Source organism: Populus nigra, chromosome 6, assembly GCF_951802175.1.
Source record: "Populus nigra chromosome 6, ddPopNigr1.1, whole genome shotgun sequence".
NCBI lineage: Eukaryota > Viridiplantae > Streptophyta > Magnoliopsida > Malpighiales > Salicaceae > Populus > Populus nigra.
This window is the reverse complement of record NC_084857.1, coordinates 21,766,663-21,781,235: the sequence shown is the minus strand read 5'-3', so window position 1 is coordinate 21,781,235 and position 14,573 is coordinate 21,766,663. Positions and strand designations below refer to the sequence as shown.

Below are 14,573 nucleotides of genomic sequence, written 5' to 3'. Positions count from 1 at the left end.
TTAGAATTTAAGTTTTGGGATTTAGGAGTTGTTCATTATTTTTCAGGCATTAAGGTCCATCCTACCACTATGGGTATTGTCGCACGTCGGAAAACACCCGCGCGCGGCGTCGTCCCATCCTGGAGATGGCGGTTTTTGCTCTCTGTTAATTGGAATTGATTTTGTTTGGAGTCGCCACCTAGTATTTAATTGAGGGTTACTAGGAAACCCGGGTTGACTGGTCTTGTCAGAGATTCGTGGGTAAGGGACTGATTGTGGTTAGGGAAGGTATTAGCACCCCTAACGCACCCTACCTGAGGTAAGCTGCTTCGTGGCTTGATGTGTTAAAGAAGTTTTAAAAATTTTGTCTTTTCATCGGATTTTAGAAATACAACTTCCGTACAAGTTTATACTTCTACACCGTGATCCAATCAAAATATTAAATCCTTCTTTATTCTTTTGCCGTCTCATCATGAAAGGATCCCTGAAATAAATAAAAACATGGATTTTTTTGTTTTTGCTTTTTTTGTTTTTTTCTTTTTCTTGTTATATTTTTTTTATAATTCAATAACATAAATAAAAAATACAAGCACAACACACACATTTTTTATTATATTTTTTCTTCTTTTGTTTTTTATTTTTCGTTTTCTTTTGTTTTTCTTTTTCGTTTTCTTTTTTTTTTTTTACATCCACAATACAAATTATAAAATTCAAAAATAAATTAAAATTACATCAAATAATTTCAAATTTACAAAACAGTCCCTAAAACTCCAGAAATTGCAAGGGAAGTGCTTCAGGAACTGCAGCAACACTGGCGGCGCGTGGGCTCACGGGGGCGGCTTGTTTTCTTCTTCCCTTCCTCGCCGGCAGTAACGCCTTAACTTGCAAAAAAAAACTCAAATCACAAGCAAGTTTCCGATTCTCATTTTAAATCTGCTTCTTCCTCGTCCCTCTTTTCCAGATCTACTGCTCTCTCTCCATGTTTTTGGTTTCCTCTTCTCCTATTTCAAGTGGCTGGTTGTTGGACCATGGAGGGGCTGGTCTGTGGGCGCCGGTCGAAGGAGAAGACGAGGTGGCTTGCTGCCGCCGTTCGGTGGCTGTGGAGACCGAAGGAGAAGAGGATCTGTTGAAATGGGGGGAGCTGGGTCTCGGTTTGGTGTTGGTCTGCTATGTTGTCGAAGCCGCGGGAGGCTGTTCAGCCGACTGCTCCGGTGAGAGAGAGGGAAGATCGGCTGACAAGGAAAAGAGATCGGCTGGTTTGAGCTGTGATGGTCGGCTTGGTCGTGTGTAGGGAAGAGAGGCAGAGGGGGAGAAGGAAGGAAAAATGGAGGTGGACGGCAGCCTTTTTTTATTGGTTGGCTTCAGTGGAGTGAGGGGAGAGAGATGGTGAGTGGCGTGGAGGAGGAGCTGAGGAAGAAGGGAGCCGTTGTGGAGGCTGGAGGCCGGCCGAAAGAGGGAGAAAATTGCCATCGGGGGGGGGCTGTGTGCAGGCGGCTGGAAGTGAAAAATCTGCAAAATCAAAGGAGGGAGGGGGGCGGCGGCTCCCTTTTGAAAAAAATGGGTTTGCAGGGTTAAGTTTTTTTTTAGGGTTTGTTCCCTCTTTTTTTTGTCAAAAATACCCCCCAGTTTAGCAGAAAATGAAGGCTATTTATAGGCAAAATAGTTTTTTCGGACTTCAAAATTGGTCCCTCAAGTTTTGTGTTTGGCCCCTAATTTCAATCAATTCACTTGGTAAAAATTAAATTGGGTCTCTTAAAATTCTGATTTTTCAATTAAGTCCAAATTAAGCTCCCAAACTTAATTTTCACCAATTAAGCCCTCCAATTAATTTTGACCCGCTTAAAGTATAATTAAGTCCTTGCACTTAATTAACTCCTTCAATTGGACCTAAATTAATTCTTAAACATAATTAAAATTCAATTTGGCCCATGATTAAATCAAATTGGCCCATTAAAAATTTAATTATGTCATTGGACTTAATTTTTATGCAAATTCGTCCAATACTCATTTAATTTGACCTTTGAATTTGCATTTTCCTATTTTTGGGCATAAAATGGTACAATTAGGCCTCCAAAAATTGCAGCTTGATTTTTGCCTATTTTTGCAGCCTTTCTTGGTCAGCTTTCTCCGCATTGCCAGCCTCTATTTTATTTTTTTGATTTTGATTTTTTGATTTTTTTGGAAAAAAACGAATTTTGGGGGATCACCCAAAATTGGGTGATGACAGGTATATTCTTGACATCCTTCACAGAGCAGGTATGTGTTTTTGCAAGCCTATTGATACTCCTCTTTCTACATCAAAGGTTGTAATGGTGTCTGCTTGCTTGTTTTAGGATTCTATGCATTTTCGACAAATTATTAGTGCTCTTCAATATCACACTTTTACTAGACCAGAAATTTATCAGAATATGTATACTCCTACAGGTGCACATTAGGCTACAATTAAATGTATTTTGTGTTATCTTAGAGGTACGATTTATTTTGGTCTCCATATCACTCGTAGCTTTTCTTTTTTTATTGCATGGTTTTATAGATGCTGATTGGGCTAGTAATATTGATGATCATAAATCTATGGGTGGATATCTTGTATTTTGGTCATACACTGATTTCTTGGAAGGCAAACAACGCACGGTTGCTCATTCTTCTACCGAAACTAAGTATAAAGCCTTAGCCGATGAAACATTTGAGGTTATATGGCTTCAATATTTATTGTTAGATCTGCATATTACTCCTCCTTTTGTGCATATAATTTGGTGTGATAATTTGAGTGCTACTTATTTGTTTATGAAACCTATCTTCCATGCTCATACTAAGCATTTTGAGGTTGATTATCATTTTGTACATGACAGAGTTGCTACGAAGGTCATTCAAATTCACTTTATTTCTTCCAAGGATCAACTTGTCAATGTTCTTACCAAGCCCCTTTCCACTGCTTCTTTTATCAATCTTAGGTGTCGTGTATGAGTGCACGACATTGGGGTAAAGGATTTACCCCCTAATTTTATAGCTCAGGATAAAGATTCATTTGTGTGAATAAATCTTGTGTTTCAAATTTATTATGGGCTTATGTGCCCAAATGAATTCTTATGGGAAGGGTCTAGGTAGGTGCCTTGACATGGTTCACCTATCTTGAAAGGCAAAAGGATTTTCCACAGCTCGTATATTGTGATAAAAAATTCTTCCAATTAAAAATACTGAATATTTGAAATAATTCTTAGAATTTTATAGTCAATTCCTGATATTTAAATAGCAGCCTACTTATAGGTTCAACATTCATACCAAAATATTGAGCATTAATCTTCATGAATTTAAATTTTAGAGATTATTGAAATATCAGCCAAATTTTCATGGATTCAGTATATTGTGTTTATTCATTTCTTTTTTCTTTTCTTTTCTTTTCTTTTTCACATTTTTTTTTGTTCATAATTTAGTCACCTCAATGATGGAGTTGCTTGATTCACTTGTCATTCTACAAGTAGAATGTCAAAAATATCATTTTTGAATAAACATCAAATTATTTTTGAAATCAAAACGTCAGATCAATTTTTCAAAACTCCAATAGGGAAACTGATTTTGGTAAAAGAGATGAATTGCGTCTATGAGATCGCGCAAGGCTTCAAAGATGTGTTTGTGAGTCTTTATAAGAAAACACTCTCAGAAAAATGAATAAAGCTTAATCGTAAACACGATTGAATGACAAACTCATTATTTCATTGAAACTTTGGAAAATAAGTTCAACCACAAGGAACTTATGACAACATCTTGGGCTAATGAATACTAGCATGATAACTCATAAAGGGGCTAAACATTTAGTGATCATTGATTGAAATTTCTAGAATCTTTCAATCATTTATTCTCCTTGACAAGGGTATCTTTTCAACAGTCAGTTGAAGTCATTTGTAGATCATTCTCGACCTACCATCACCATAGCTTTTCTTCAAAATAGTTGATATCTGGGAGTCGGTATGAAAAAATCAGCTATAGGAATGATAAGTGCCTTGACAACCACCTTCAGTGTCCTTTTCTTTTTCAGTGAAACCGTTCTTTTCAGTTGGATCAACAATTTTACCTAACCCAATGGCTTGTTCAATCCTCTCAGCTATAACAACTAAGTCAGTAAAATGTTGTGCAGAGCTTCTAACCAGGTATTCAAAGTACGGGGCCTTGAAAGTGTTGACAAATAAGTTGATCATCTCCTTTTCCAACAAAGAAGGGTTAACCTGTGCAGCGACCTCACGCCACCTTTGAGTATATTCTCTAATGGACTCCTTGTTATTCTTCTCCATAGCTTGCAAGCTTAACCGATCAGGGCCCACGTCTATATTGAACTTATATTGCCTCATGAAGGCATCAACCAAATCCTTCCATTTCTTAACCTTAGTATTATTTAATCGCATATACCAAGTGAGGGCAGCGCCACTTAAGCTGTCTTGAAAGAAATGAATCAACAATTTCTCATCATCAACTACCTCAGCCATTTTGTTGCAGTATGCCTTGAGATGAGTTATAGGGCATTGGGTTCCCGTATATTTAATAAATTCCGGCACCCTAAACTTCTTAGGAATGACCATGTTAGGCACCAAACACATATTGACAGCTTTCACCAGGTCGCACAAATGGTTTCCCTCAATTGCCCTTATCCTCTCTTCTAAGGCAGTCCATTTTTCCAAACCCTCTTCTTTCACCATCTTGCCCTTTTGAGATTCTTTCTCGGTAGAATCAATGGTAAACGGTATCCTTGAGGGGTATGCTGGCTGGAAATGCATAGCTTGTTGAAATTCAGATGACACCCTATTTGCCCCCAGATTCTGTGGATCGAAATGAGTTACATGCATATCTTCAGGCTAAGCTGTAAGTATTGCTTTTCCAGATTTATCTCTCAAGGCCTGCTCGAGTAGACTAGTAAGCCTTGCGACTTCTTCTTTAAGATTCTCCACCTCTTTTTGATGTTGGGCTTCCAACTGGCCTCTTTCTTCGTTTTCCATTTGTCTTTTTCTCGAACGAGTGTTATAAGCGGGTTTCAATGGGGAACCTATATTTCAACCTGCTAAATGTAAATCATGCAATTATGCAAAAATGCTGAAGCAATTAGAAAAAATGCATATGAAATGCAAACTTGCCCTTCACGGGGTGACAACCTAGTAGGAAGATCCTAATTGTTGAGTGCATCAAAGGGTTGGTCATTATCTAGTTTCAAAGGGTCTCTCGCATGCTCAGTGATCGTCCATGAAAGGTCGATATGAGGCTTACAAGTAGTGTGAAGATAGAGGCCCTGAGTAATATCAGTTTGGCATATCAACCACTTCCAAGTAAACAATCAAGCGAGAGTTGGATGGTTTCACGAGTCTTACCCAGGCTAAAGCCATTGGGGTACCGTTACTCCCCCACTTATCCTAGTTTGTAAAGTGTGTGCTTTTAAAGTGATGCATGACAACATAAATAAGGATGCATGCTAAAGCAGTAAATGCAGGAAAAATAAACAAATAAACACAACAATCAGAATAGCAATAATAAGACAAAAGACAAAGCTTAATCCTAACGTCCCCAGTGGAGTCGCCATCCTGTCGCACCCGACATCGCGACGCCCCACAAATAATTCTCTTGAATATGGAAAAAGAACAGATTTATGGCATCTTGTTCTTTTAGGAAAAATGTCTTATTTAAGGAGTCGCCACCTAGTATTATGGTCACTAGGAACCCTAACTGGTCAACAGAGATTCTATGGCTCGGGATTGGTTACGTAAAAGGGAATATATTATCACCCCTTAAACGTTCTGCCTAAGGCAGACTGCATTGTCGGTTTTGTCTTAAATTGCTAAATATTTATTAGTTTATGCTATGATGATTTGTTTATAATATTCATGACTCTGGCGTCAATGAATATTCGAGCTCGAATAATTCCAACTCTGGCGTTGGTAAAAATTCGTAGCTACGAAAATAAAATTAGATCAATATTTTGTATTCCTTGCTCTAGCACCAATGAATAAATAAATAAAAAAAAAGTAAATTTATTTTTACGCATGCACATATTTTTTATTTTTCTAGCTAAATAAAATAAAATACAACGAATAAAAATAATATAAATTTAAACCGGTATTTTTATTCCTGACTCTGGCGTCAGTGAATAAACCATTAAATTTACATTATTTTTATTCATGCATATACATTATTTTTATTTTTTCTACTTTTTTCTATTTTTTTATTTTTTTATTTTTTTTATTTTTTTTTGGGGTTGGGTCACTGGTCCCGGCTGGGTGGCAGGCGTGCATAATGCACGCCTGCCCAATGAATTATAATTCACTTGCTACAGTAGCAAGTGAATTATAATTCACTGCTATTGTAGCAGTGAATTAAAATGCAAAAGGGTAGAGATGAGGGACGACTTACCTGGTGCAGCAAGGCGTAGCCGGAGACGATGGCGCACTGCTGGACGAACGACGCTGCCTCCTCTTGTTCTTCCTCTCTTCTTCCTTCTCTTCCTCCTTTTCTTCCCCGGTTCGTCCCTGTATTTCTTTCCTGGAGTGCCCTGTTTCTGGTGCAGTGGCTGCTGAAGATGGAGCTCTGGAGATGCTGCTTCTGGAGGCGACGAAAACGGTTGTGAAGCTGGTGGTGACTCTTGTCTACTTCTTTCCTTGGTCTTCCTTATGTGCTTCCTCTGCTCAGGACATCAACGATGGTGATGAAGATGTTAGGTGCTGTCGGTTGAACTGAAGCTTGCTCCCCTGTTTCTGTTTTTCTGCATGCGTCTTCCCTAATTTCCCTTTCCTAAGCTGTTGCTTGTGATATTATTGGAAAAGGAAGACGCAGATGATGACGATGGTCGACGGTGATGGAGGTCTGCACCCAGGAGATGAGGGTTCTTCCCCTGTGTTTTTCTTGTTGTTGTTCGCCCTTTTTCCCCCTGTTTTTCCCCTCGGTTCTGTCCCCCTCTCTACTGTCCTTTTTTCTCCCCTTTCAGTCCAATTCCCCAACTTTGCCCCAGTTTTTTCCTCCTCTTTTTTCTTTGCTGTGCTCAATCTTTATAAGCCACCCAACACCCTTACACCTCCTAGCATGTATTAATGGCACATCGTGGGCAAAAAACGTTACCCACGTTCTCAGCCGTTTCTGTTGAATCGGGATGGAGGAGATGAACAGTGGAGTGTTTAATGGCAATTTGCATTTTGGTACTTCAAGTTTTGGAAGTCTTGTAATTAAACCCCTAGTTAATTTGTAATTGGACCCCTGCATTTCGGTGCCTTTTACAAGTTAGTCCTTGGACTTTAATTTTTGCAATTTGGACCCCAATTAAAACCCCAAACTTTCATATTTCTTTAATTAAGTCCTTGATTTCATTAATTAAATTAATTTCAAACTCAATTAAGTCTCAAAACTTATCAATTATCCAATTAAACCCTTGATTTGATTAATTAAATTAATTCCAAGCTTAATTAAGTCTCAAAACTTATCAATTCTCCAATTAAACCCTTGATTGGATTAATTAAATTAATTTCAAGCTCAATTAAGTCTCAAAACTTATCAATTCTCCAATTAAATCCTTGATTGGATTAATTAGATTAATTTCAAAGTTTAATTAAACCTCAAAACTTCCAATCATGTTGCTCTTAACCCAAATTTTAATCCATTCTTTATTTATTTCATTTTACTTGCTTTTCATCATCATTATTTTTTTCATCATCATTAAAATGGTCAAAAATTGGGTTATGACAGTTGCCCCCTCTTTATAATATTTACTATGCAAAGATATTGGAAAATTTCATTTTCTTTTAGCTTTGTGTAGTAAATTTATAAAGAAAAGTAGATACAGAAAGGATTTTTTTTTGTTTTTTTTTTGTTTTTTTTTTTAAGTCTTGAAAACTTTGAAAACAGCAGATTGACACATGACTTTTACCAAGAGATGTAGAAATCAAGAAACAAGTCATTTGGAAGACGACCCACCCTTTTTTTGTTTTTTTTTGTTTTTGTTTTTTTTGTTTCATTTTGTTTGTTTTTGTTTTTTTTACTGGTTTCATTGTGATGGGTGACCTATCCAAGTATATAAAAAACAAAAATAAGAGGCTCGAAGGCGCACTCAAAAGAATGCGAGAAGAAAGCGAGTGCTCAAAGGCGTGCTCGAAGAGGAAAGCGAGGGCTCAAAGGCGTGCTCGAAGAGAAAAGCAAGTGCTCAAAGGCACTCGAAGAGGAAAGCAAGTAGGAAAGCGAGGGCTCAAAGGCGCGCTCGAAGAGGAAAGCGAGGGCTCAAAGGCGCGCTCGAAGAGGCAAGGGAGGGCTCAAAGGCGCGCTCGAAAGGAAAACGCGAGGGCTCAAAGGCGCGCTCGAAGGGAGAAAGCGAGGGCTCAAAGGCGCGCTCGAAGGGAGAAAGCGAGGGCTCAAAGGCGCGCTCGAAGGGAAGCGAGGGCTCAAAGGCGCGCTCAAAAGGAGAAAGCGAGGGCTCAAAGGCGCGCTCGAAGAGAAGCGAGGGCTCAAAGGCGCGCTCCAAGGGAAGCGAGGGCTCAAAGGCGCGCTCAAAGGGAGAAAGCGAGGGCTCAAAGGCGCGCTCAAAGAGAAAAGTGAGTGCTCAAAGGCACTCGAAGAGGAAACCGAGGGCTTGAAAGCGCCCTAAAAAAATGATGATCAAAGGCTCAAAGGCGCATTTTAAGGAGTTGGAAAAACATAGAGATTTTTCAGAGGGCCTGATTCTCGTGGGCGGCCTGCCTAGAAAAAAAAAATTCTCAAAAATGAAAAATTCTCAACAACAATTTTGATCTTTGGCCATTTCAAGTTGGCCTTCCACTTGATGGATTCCGTTGGAATTTTCTCATCTGAAATTTGCAAAACTCATAGTCCAATGTCTTAAAGTTTAGATGATATGCATGCATCTTTACCTGTTTTGAAATATAGGCCCCCATTTCTTCTTAGTCTTCTTGTTGCTTAACTGATGAGGACTTGCTATCTCTGATTTGGGTCCTCTTTGCCGCTTGGCTTCTAGCCCACTCGAGTTGGCCCATGTAAGTCTATTTCCAGATTTGTTTGCACAATTTAGCCTTTGTGGTGCCCATCGTGACCCATTTGCTTGCTAGAGATTTTCTGTCTTGTCAAATAATTTGAGAGAATCATTCATTACTCCTCGTCTCACTACTAAAAACATTCGGTGTCACTTGCTGAAAGGATCAAACTGTCCTTTGTAGACCAAAATGCCCCCTTGTCTAGTTGAAGGAAATTACCATCTCATTTTCTAGAATTTTTCCTTCTAAACACAATGTTGCCTCTTGTATTGGTCATTGCCCCTAAGTGTGCTTTATCAGCGACTTAGACAAATAATGGTTTTAAAAGGCCATTCTCTCATTTCTCTCCTTTTCAGTTTGGTGAAGGAATATGGGTCTAGAATGAATCTTGAAATCTTGATCTTGCATTTTGAAAACAAAAATCATTTCGATGTGATTCTAAAACAATTTGCTTTTGAAATCTTGCAACTCCTTGGTTATTTTCTTTCTTGAAAAAGAGATTATTTGCCCGTGTTTGGCAATGAGGTCTTTGGTGAAAATACGTCATGAGATGACATTTTTGTTTCAAAGTGACGAGCTCGAGAAAAAAGCTCGAGGTTTTGTACGAGAAAAACTTGTCTCTTTTTGAGCATTCATCTTTATCAGCATGAATAATAATGAGTAGTTTATTCTTGATGTCATGAAAAGTATTCTTTGCATTTTGAGAGCATTGTTTATTATTCTAGGTTGCTTGCTTGCTTGATTAGAAAGGACTTTTATAGGCACGTAATGTAGGTTGTGGTTCTTGGTTTATGAAAGAAAAGGATTCATAAGGCTCAAAGAGTGTTTCAGGGTTTCAAAGACCGAGGATCACTATCAACAGTTTGTCTCTTGACGTCATTCACATTTTCTTTTGCCACTCTTCTTTGATTTGATGCTTCTTCTTTTTTATTGCTTTGCTAGGGCATACTCACTTTATCTTGTATGTCACTTTTTCTAGTGATTTGGGCATGCCCCCTAGCATTTGAGTTTCTTGAGCTCTTATGCCTTTTTGGCTTTCTCACAACTTTTTCTCTTTTCTCATTGAAATTTTCTCTTGCCCCCCAGTGTGGGGTGTGATCGTAGTCGGGATTTGTATTCATGAAAGAAAAATTATTCAGGCTCAAAAAAAGGATCGCAAGGGATGTACTTATTTCAGAAAGTGAAAGGAATAACAAAGATGGCCTTTCCTCATTTCAAGCGCAAGCCACTATGATCAATAAACTTTACCTCATCTAGTGTGATAGTTTGGTCTTTGCAAAGATACATTTCATGGGTCATGAGCAACGAGTTCACTACATACCATTATTCATACATTTAAAAACACATGATTCAAGAGTCATTGGGTAAGGGTGTTTATTCATTTCTTTTTTCTTTTCTTTTCTTTTTCACATTTTTTTTTGTTCATAATTTAGTCACCTCAATGATGGAGTTGCTTGATTCACTTGTCATTCTACAAGTAGAATGTCAAAAATATCATTTTTGAATAAACATCAAATTATTTTTGAAATCAAAACGCCAGATCAATTTTTCAAAACTCCAATAGGAAAACTGATTTTGGTAAAAGAGATGAATTGCGTCTATGAGATCGCGCAAGGCTTGAAAGATGTGTTTGTGAGTCTTTATAAGAAAACACTCTCAGAAAAATGAATAAAGCTTAATCGTAAACACGATTGAATGACAAACTCATTATTTCATTGAAACTTTGGAAAATAAGTTCAACCACAAGGAACTTATGACAACATCTTGGGCTAATGAATACTAGCATGATAACTCATAAAGGGGCTAAACATTTAGTGATCATTGATTGAAATTTCTAGAATCTTTCAATCATTTATTCTCCTTGACAAGGGTATCTTTTCAACAGTCAGTTGAAGTCATTTGTAGATCATTCTCGACCTACCATCACCATAGCTTTTCTTCAAAATAGTTGATATCTGGGAGTCGGTATGAAAAAATCAGCTATAGGAATGATAAGTGCCTTGACAACCACCTTCAGTGTCCTTTTCTTTTTCAGTGAAACCGTTCTTTTCAGTTGGATCAACAATTTTACCTAACCCAATGGCTTGTTCAATCCTCTCAGCTATAACAACTAAGTCAGTAAAATGTTGTGCAGAGCTTCTAACCAGGTATTCAAAGTACGGGGCCTTGAAAGTGTTGACAAATAAGTTGATCATCTCCTTTTCCAACAAAGAAGGGTTAACCTGTGCAGCGACCTCACGCCACCTTTGAGTATATTCTCTAATGGACTCCTTGTTATTCTTCTCCATAGCTTGCAAGCTTAACCGATCAGGGCCCACGTCTATATTGAACTTATATTGCCTCATGAAGGCATCAACCAAATCCTTCCATTTCTTAACCTTGGTATTATTTAATCGCATATACCAAGTGAGGGCAGCGCCACTTAAGCTGTCTTGAAAGAAATGAATCAACAATTTCTCATCATCAACTACCTCAGCCATTTTGTTGCAGTATGCCTTGAGATGAGTTATAGGGCATTGGGTTCCCGTATATTTAATAAATTCCGGCACCCTAAACTTCTTAGGAATGACCATGTTAGGCACCAAACACATATTGACAGCTTTCACCAGGTCGCACAAATGGTTTCCCTCAATTGCCCTTATCCTCTCTTCTAAGGCAGTCCATTTTTCCAAACCCTCTTCTTTCACCATCTTGCCCTTTTGAGATTCTTTCTCGGTAGAATCAATGGTAAACGGTATCCTTGAGGGGTATGCTGGCTGGAAATGCATAGCTTGTTGAAATTCAGATGACACCCTATTTGCCCCCAGATTCTGTGGATCGAAATGAGTTACATGCATATCTTCAGGCTGAGCTGTAAGTATTGCTTTTCCAGATTTATCTCTCAAGGCCTGCTCGAGTAGACTAGTAAGCCTTGCGACTTCTTCTTTAAGATTCTCCACCTCTTTTTGATGTTGGGCTTCCAACTGGCCTCTTTCTTCGTTTTCTATTTGTCTTTTTCTCGAACGAGTGTTATAAGCGGGTTTCAATGGGGAACCTATATTTCAACCTGCTAAATGTAAATCATGCAATTATGCAAAAATGCTGAAGCAATTAGAAAAAATGCATATGAAATGCAAACTTGCCCTTCACGGGGTGACAACCTAGTAGGAAGATCCTAATTGTTGAGTGCATCAAAGGGTTGGTCATTATCTAGTTTCAAAGGGTCTCTCGCATGCTCAGTGATCGTCCATGAAAGGTCGATATGAGGCTTACAAGTAGTGTGAAGATAGAGGCCCTGAGTAATATCAGTTTGGCATATCAACCACTTCCAAGTAAACAATCAAGCGAGAGTTGGATGGTTTCACGAGTCTTACCCAGGCTAAAGCCATTGGGGTACCGTTACTCCCCCACTTATCCTAGTTTGTAAAGTGTGTGCTTCTAAAGTGATGCATGACAACATAAATAAGGATGCATGCTAAAGCAGTAAATGCAGGAAAAATAAACAAATAAACACAACAATCAGAATAGCAATAATAAGACAAAAGACAAAGCTTAATCCTAACGTCCCCAGTGGAGTCGCCATCCTGTCGCACCCGACATCGCGACGCCCCACAAATAATTCTCTTGAATATGGAAAAAGAACAGATTTATGGCATCTTGTTCTTTTAGGAAAAATGTCTTATTTAAGGAGTCGCCACCTAGTATTATGGTCACTAGGAACCCTAACTGGTCAACAGAGATTCTATGGCTCGGGATTGGTTACGTAAAAGGGAAGATATTATCACCCCTTAAACGTTCTGCCTAAGGCAGACTGCATTGTCGGTTTTGTCTTAAATTGCTAAATATTTATTAGTTTATGCTATGATGATTTGTTTATAATATTCATGACTCTGGCGTCAATGAATATTCGAGCTCGAATAATTCCAACTCTGGCGTTGGTAAAAATTCGTAGCTACGAAAATAAAATTAGATCAATATTTTGTATTCCTTGCTCTAGCACCAATGAATAAATAAATAAAAAAAAAGTAAATTTATTTTTACGCATGCACATATTTTTTATTTTTCTAGCTAAATAAAATAAAATACAACGAATAAAAATAATATAAATTTAAACCGGTATTTTTATTCCTGACTCTGGCGTCAGTGAATAAACCATTAAATTTACATTATTTTTATTCATGCATATACATTATTTTTATTTTTTCTACTTTTTTCTATTTTTTTATTTTTTTATTTTTTTTATTTTTTTTTGGGGTTGGGTCACTGGTCCCGGCTGGGTGGCAGGCGTGCATAATGCACGCCTGCCCAATGAATTATAATTCACTTGCTACAGTAGCAAGTGAATTATAATTCACTGCTATTGTAGCAGTGAATTAAAATGCAAAAGGGTAGAGATGAGGGACGACTTACCTGGTGCAGCAAGGCGTAGCCGGAGACGATGGCGCACTGCTGGACGAACGACGCTGCCTCCTCTTGTTCTTCCTCTCTTCTTCCTTCTCTTCCTCCTTTTCTTCCCCGGTTCGTCCCTGTATTTCTTTCCTGGAGTGCCCTGTTTCTGGTGCAGTGGCTGCTGAAGATGGAGCTCTGGAGATGCTGCTTCTGGAGGCGACGAAAACGGTTGTGAAGCTGGTGGTGACTCTTGTCTACTTCTTTCCTTGGTCTTCCTTATGTGCTTCCTCTGCTCAGGACATCAACGATGGTGATGAAGATGTTAGGTGCTGTCGGTTGAACTGAAGCTTGCTCCCCTGTTTCTGTTTTTCTGCATGCGTCTTCCCTAATTTCCCTTTCCTAAGCTGTTGCTTGTGATATTATTGGAAAAGGAAGACGCAGATGATGACGATGGTCGACGGTGATGGAGGTCTGCACCCAGGAGATGAGGGTTCTTCCCCTGTGTTTTTCTTGTTGTTGTTCGCCCTTTTTCCCCCTGTTTTTCCCCTCGGTTCTGTCCCCCTCTCTACTGTCCTTTTTTCTCCCCTTTCAGTCCAATTCCCCAACTTTGCCCCAGTTTTTTCCTCCTCTTTTTTCTTTGCTGTGCTCAATCTTTATAAGCCACCCAACACCCTTACACCTCCTAGCATGTATTAATGGCACATCGTGGGCAAAAAACGTTACCCACGTTCTCAGCCGTTTCTGTTGAATCGGGATGGAGGAGATGAACAGTGGAGTGTTTAATGGCAATTTGCATTTTGGTACTTCAAGTTTTGGAAGTCTTGTAATTAAACCCCTAGTTAATTTGTAATTGGACCCCTGCATTTCGGTGCCTTTTACAAGTTAGTCCTTGGACTTTAATTTTTGCAATTTGGACCCCAATTAAAACCCCAAACTTTCATATTTCTTTAATTAAGTCCTTGATTTCATTAATTAAATTAATTTCAAACTCAATTAAGTCTCAAAACTTATCAATTATCCAATTAAACCCTTGATTTGATTAATTAAATTAATTCCAAGCTTAATTAAGTCTCAAAACTTATCAATTCTCCAATTAAACCCTTGATTGGATTAATTAAATTAATTTCAAGCTCAATTAAGTCTCAAAACTTATCAATTCTCCAATTAAATCCTTGATTGGATTAATTAGATTAATTTCAAAGTTTAATTAAACCTCAAAACTTCCAATCATGTTGCTCTTAA

The 14,573-nt window shown here is 38.3% G+C and overlaps 1 protein-coding gene across 1 annotated transcript; it reads right to left on the bottom strand.

Moving 5' to 3' along the window:
• Positions 1-10,654: 10,654 nt before the first annotated feature.
• LOC133697092 (uncharacterized) lies at positions 10,655-14,346 on the bottom strand. The gene is made up of 2 exons (XM_062119439.1): positions 13,353-14,346; positions 10,655-12,009 (listed from the first exon to the last, which is right to left on the bottom strand). The coding sequence occupies exon 2, from the start codon at positions 11,798-11,800 to the stop codon at positions 10,940-10,942; it is 861 nt and encodes a 286-aa protein (XP_061975423.1). The 5' UTR covers positions 11,801-12,009; positions 13,353-14,346; the 3' UTR covers positions 10,655-10,939.
• Positions 14,347-14,573: the final 227 nt, after the last annotated feature.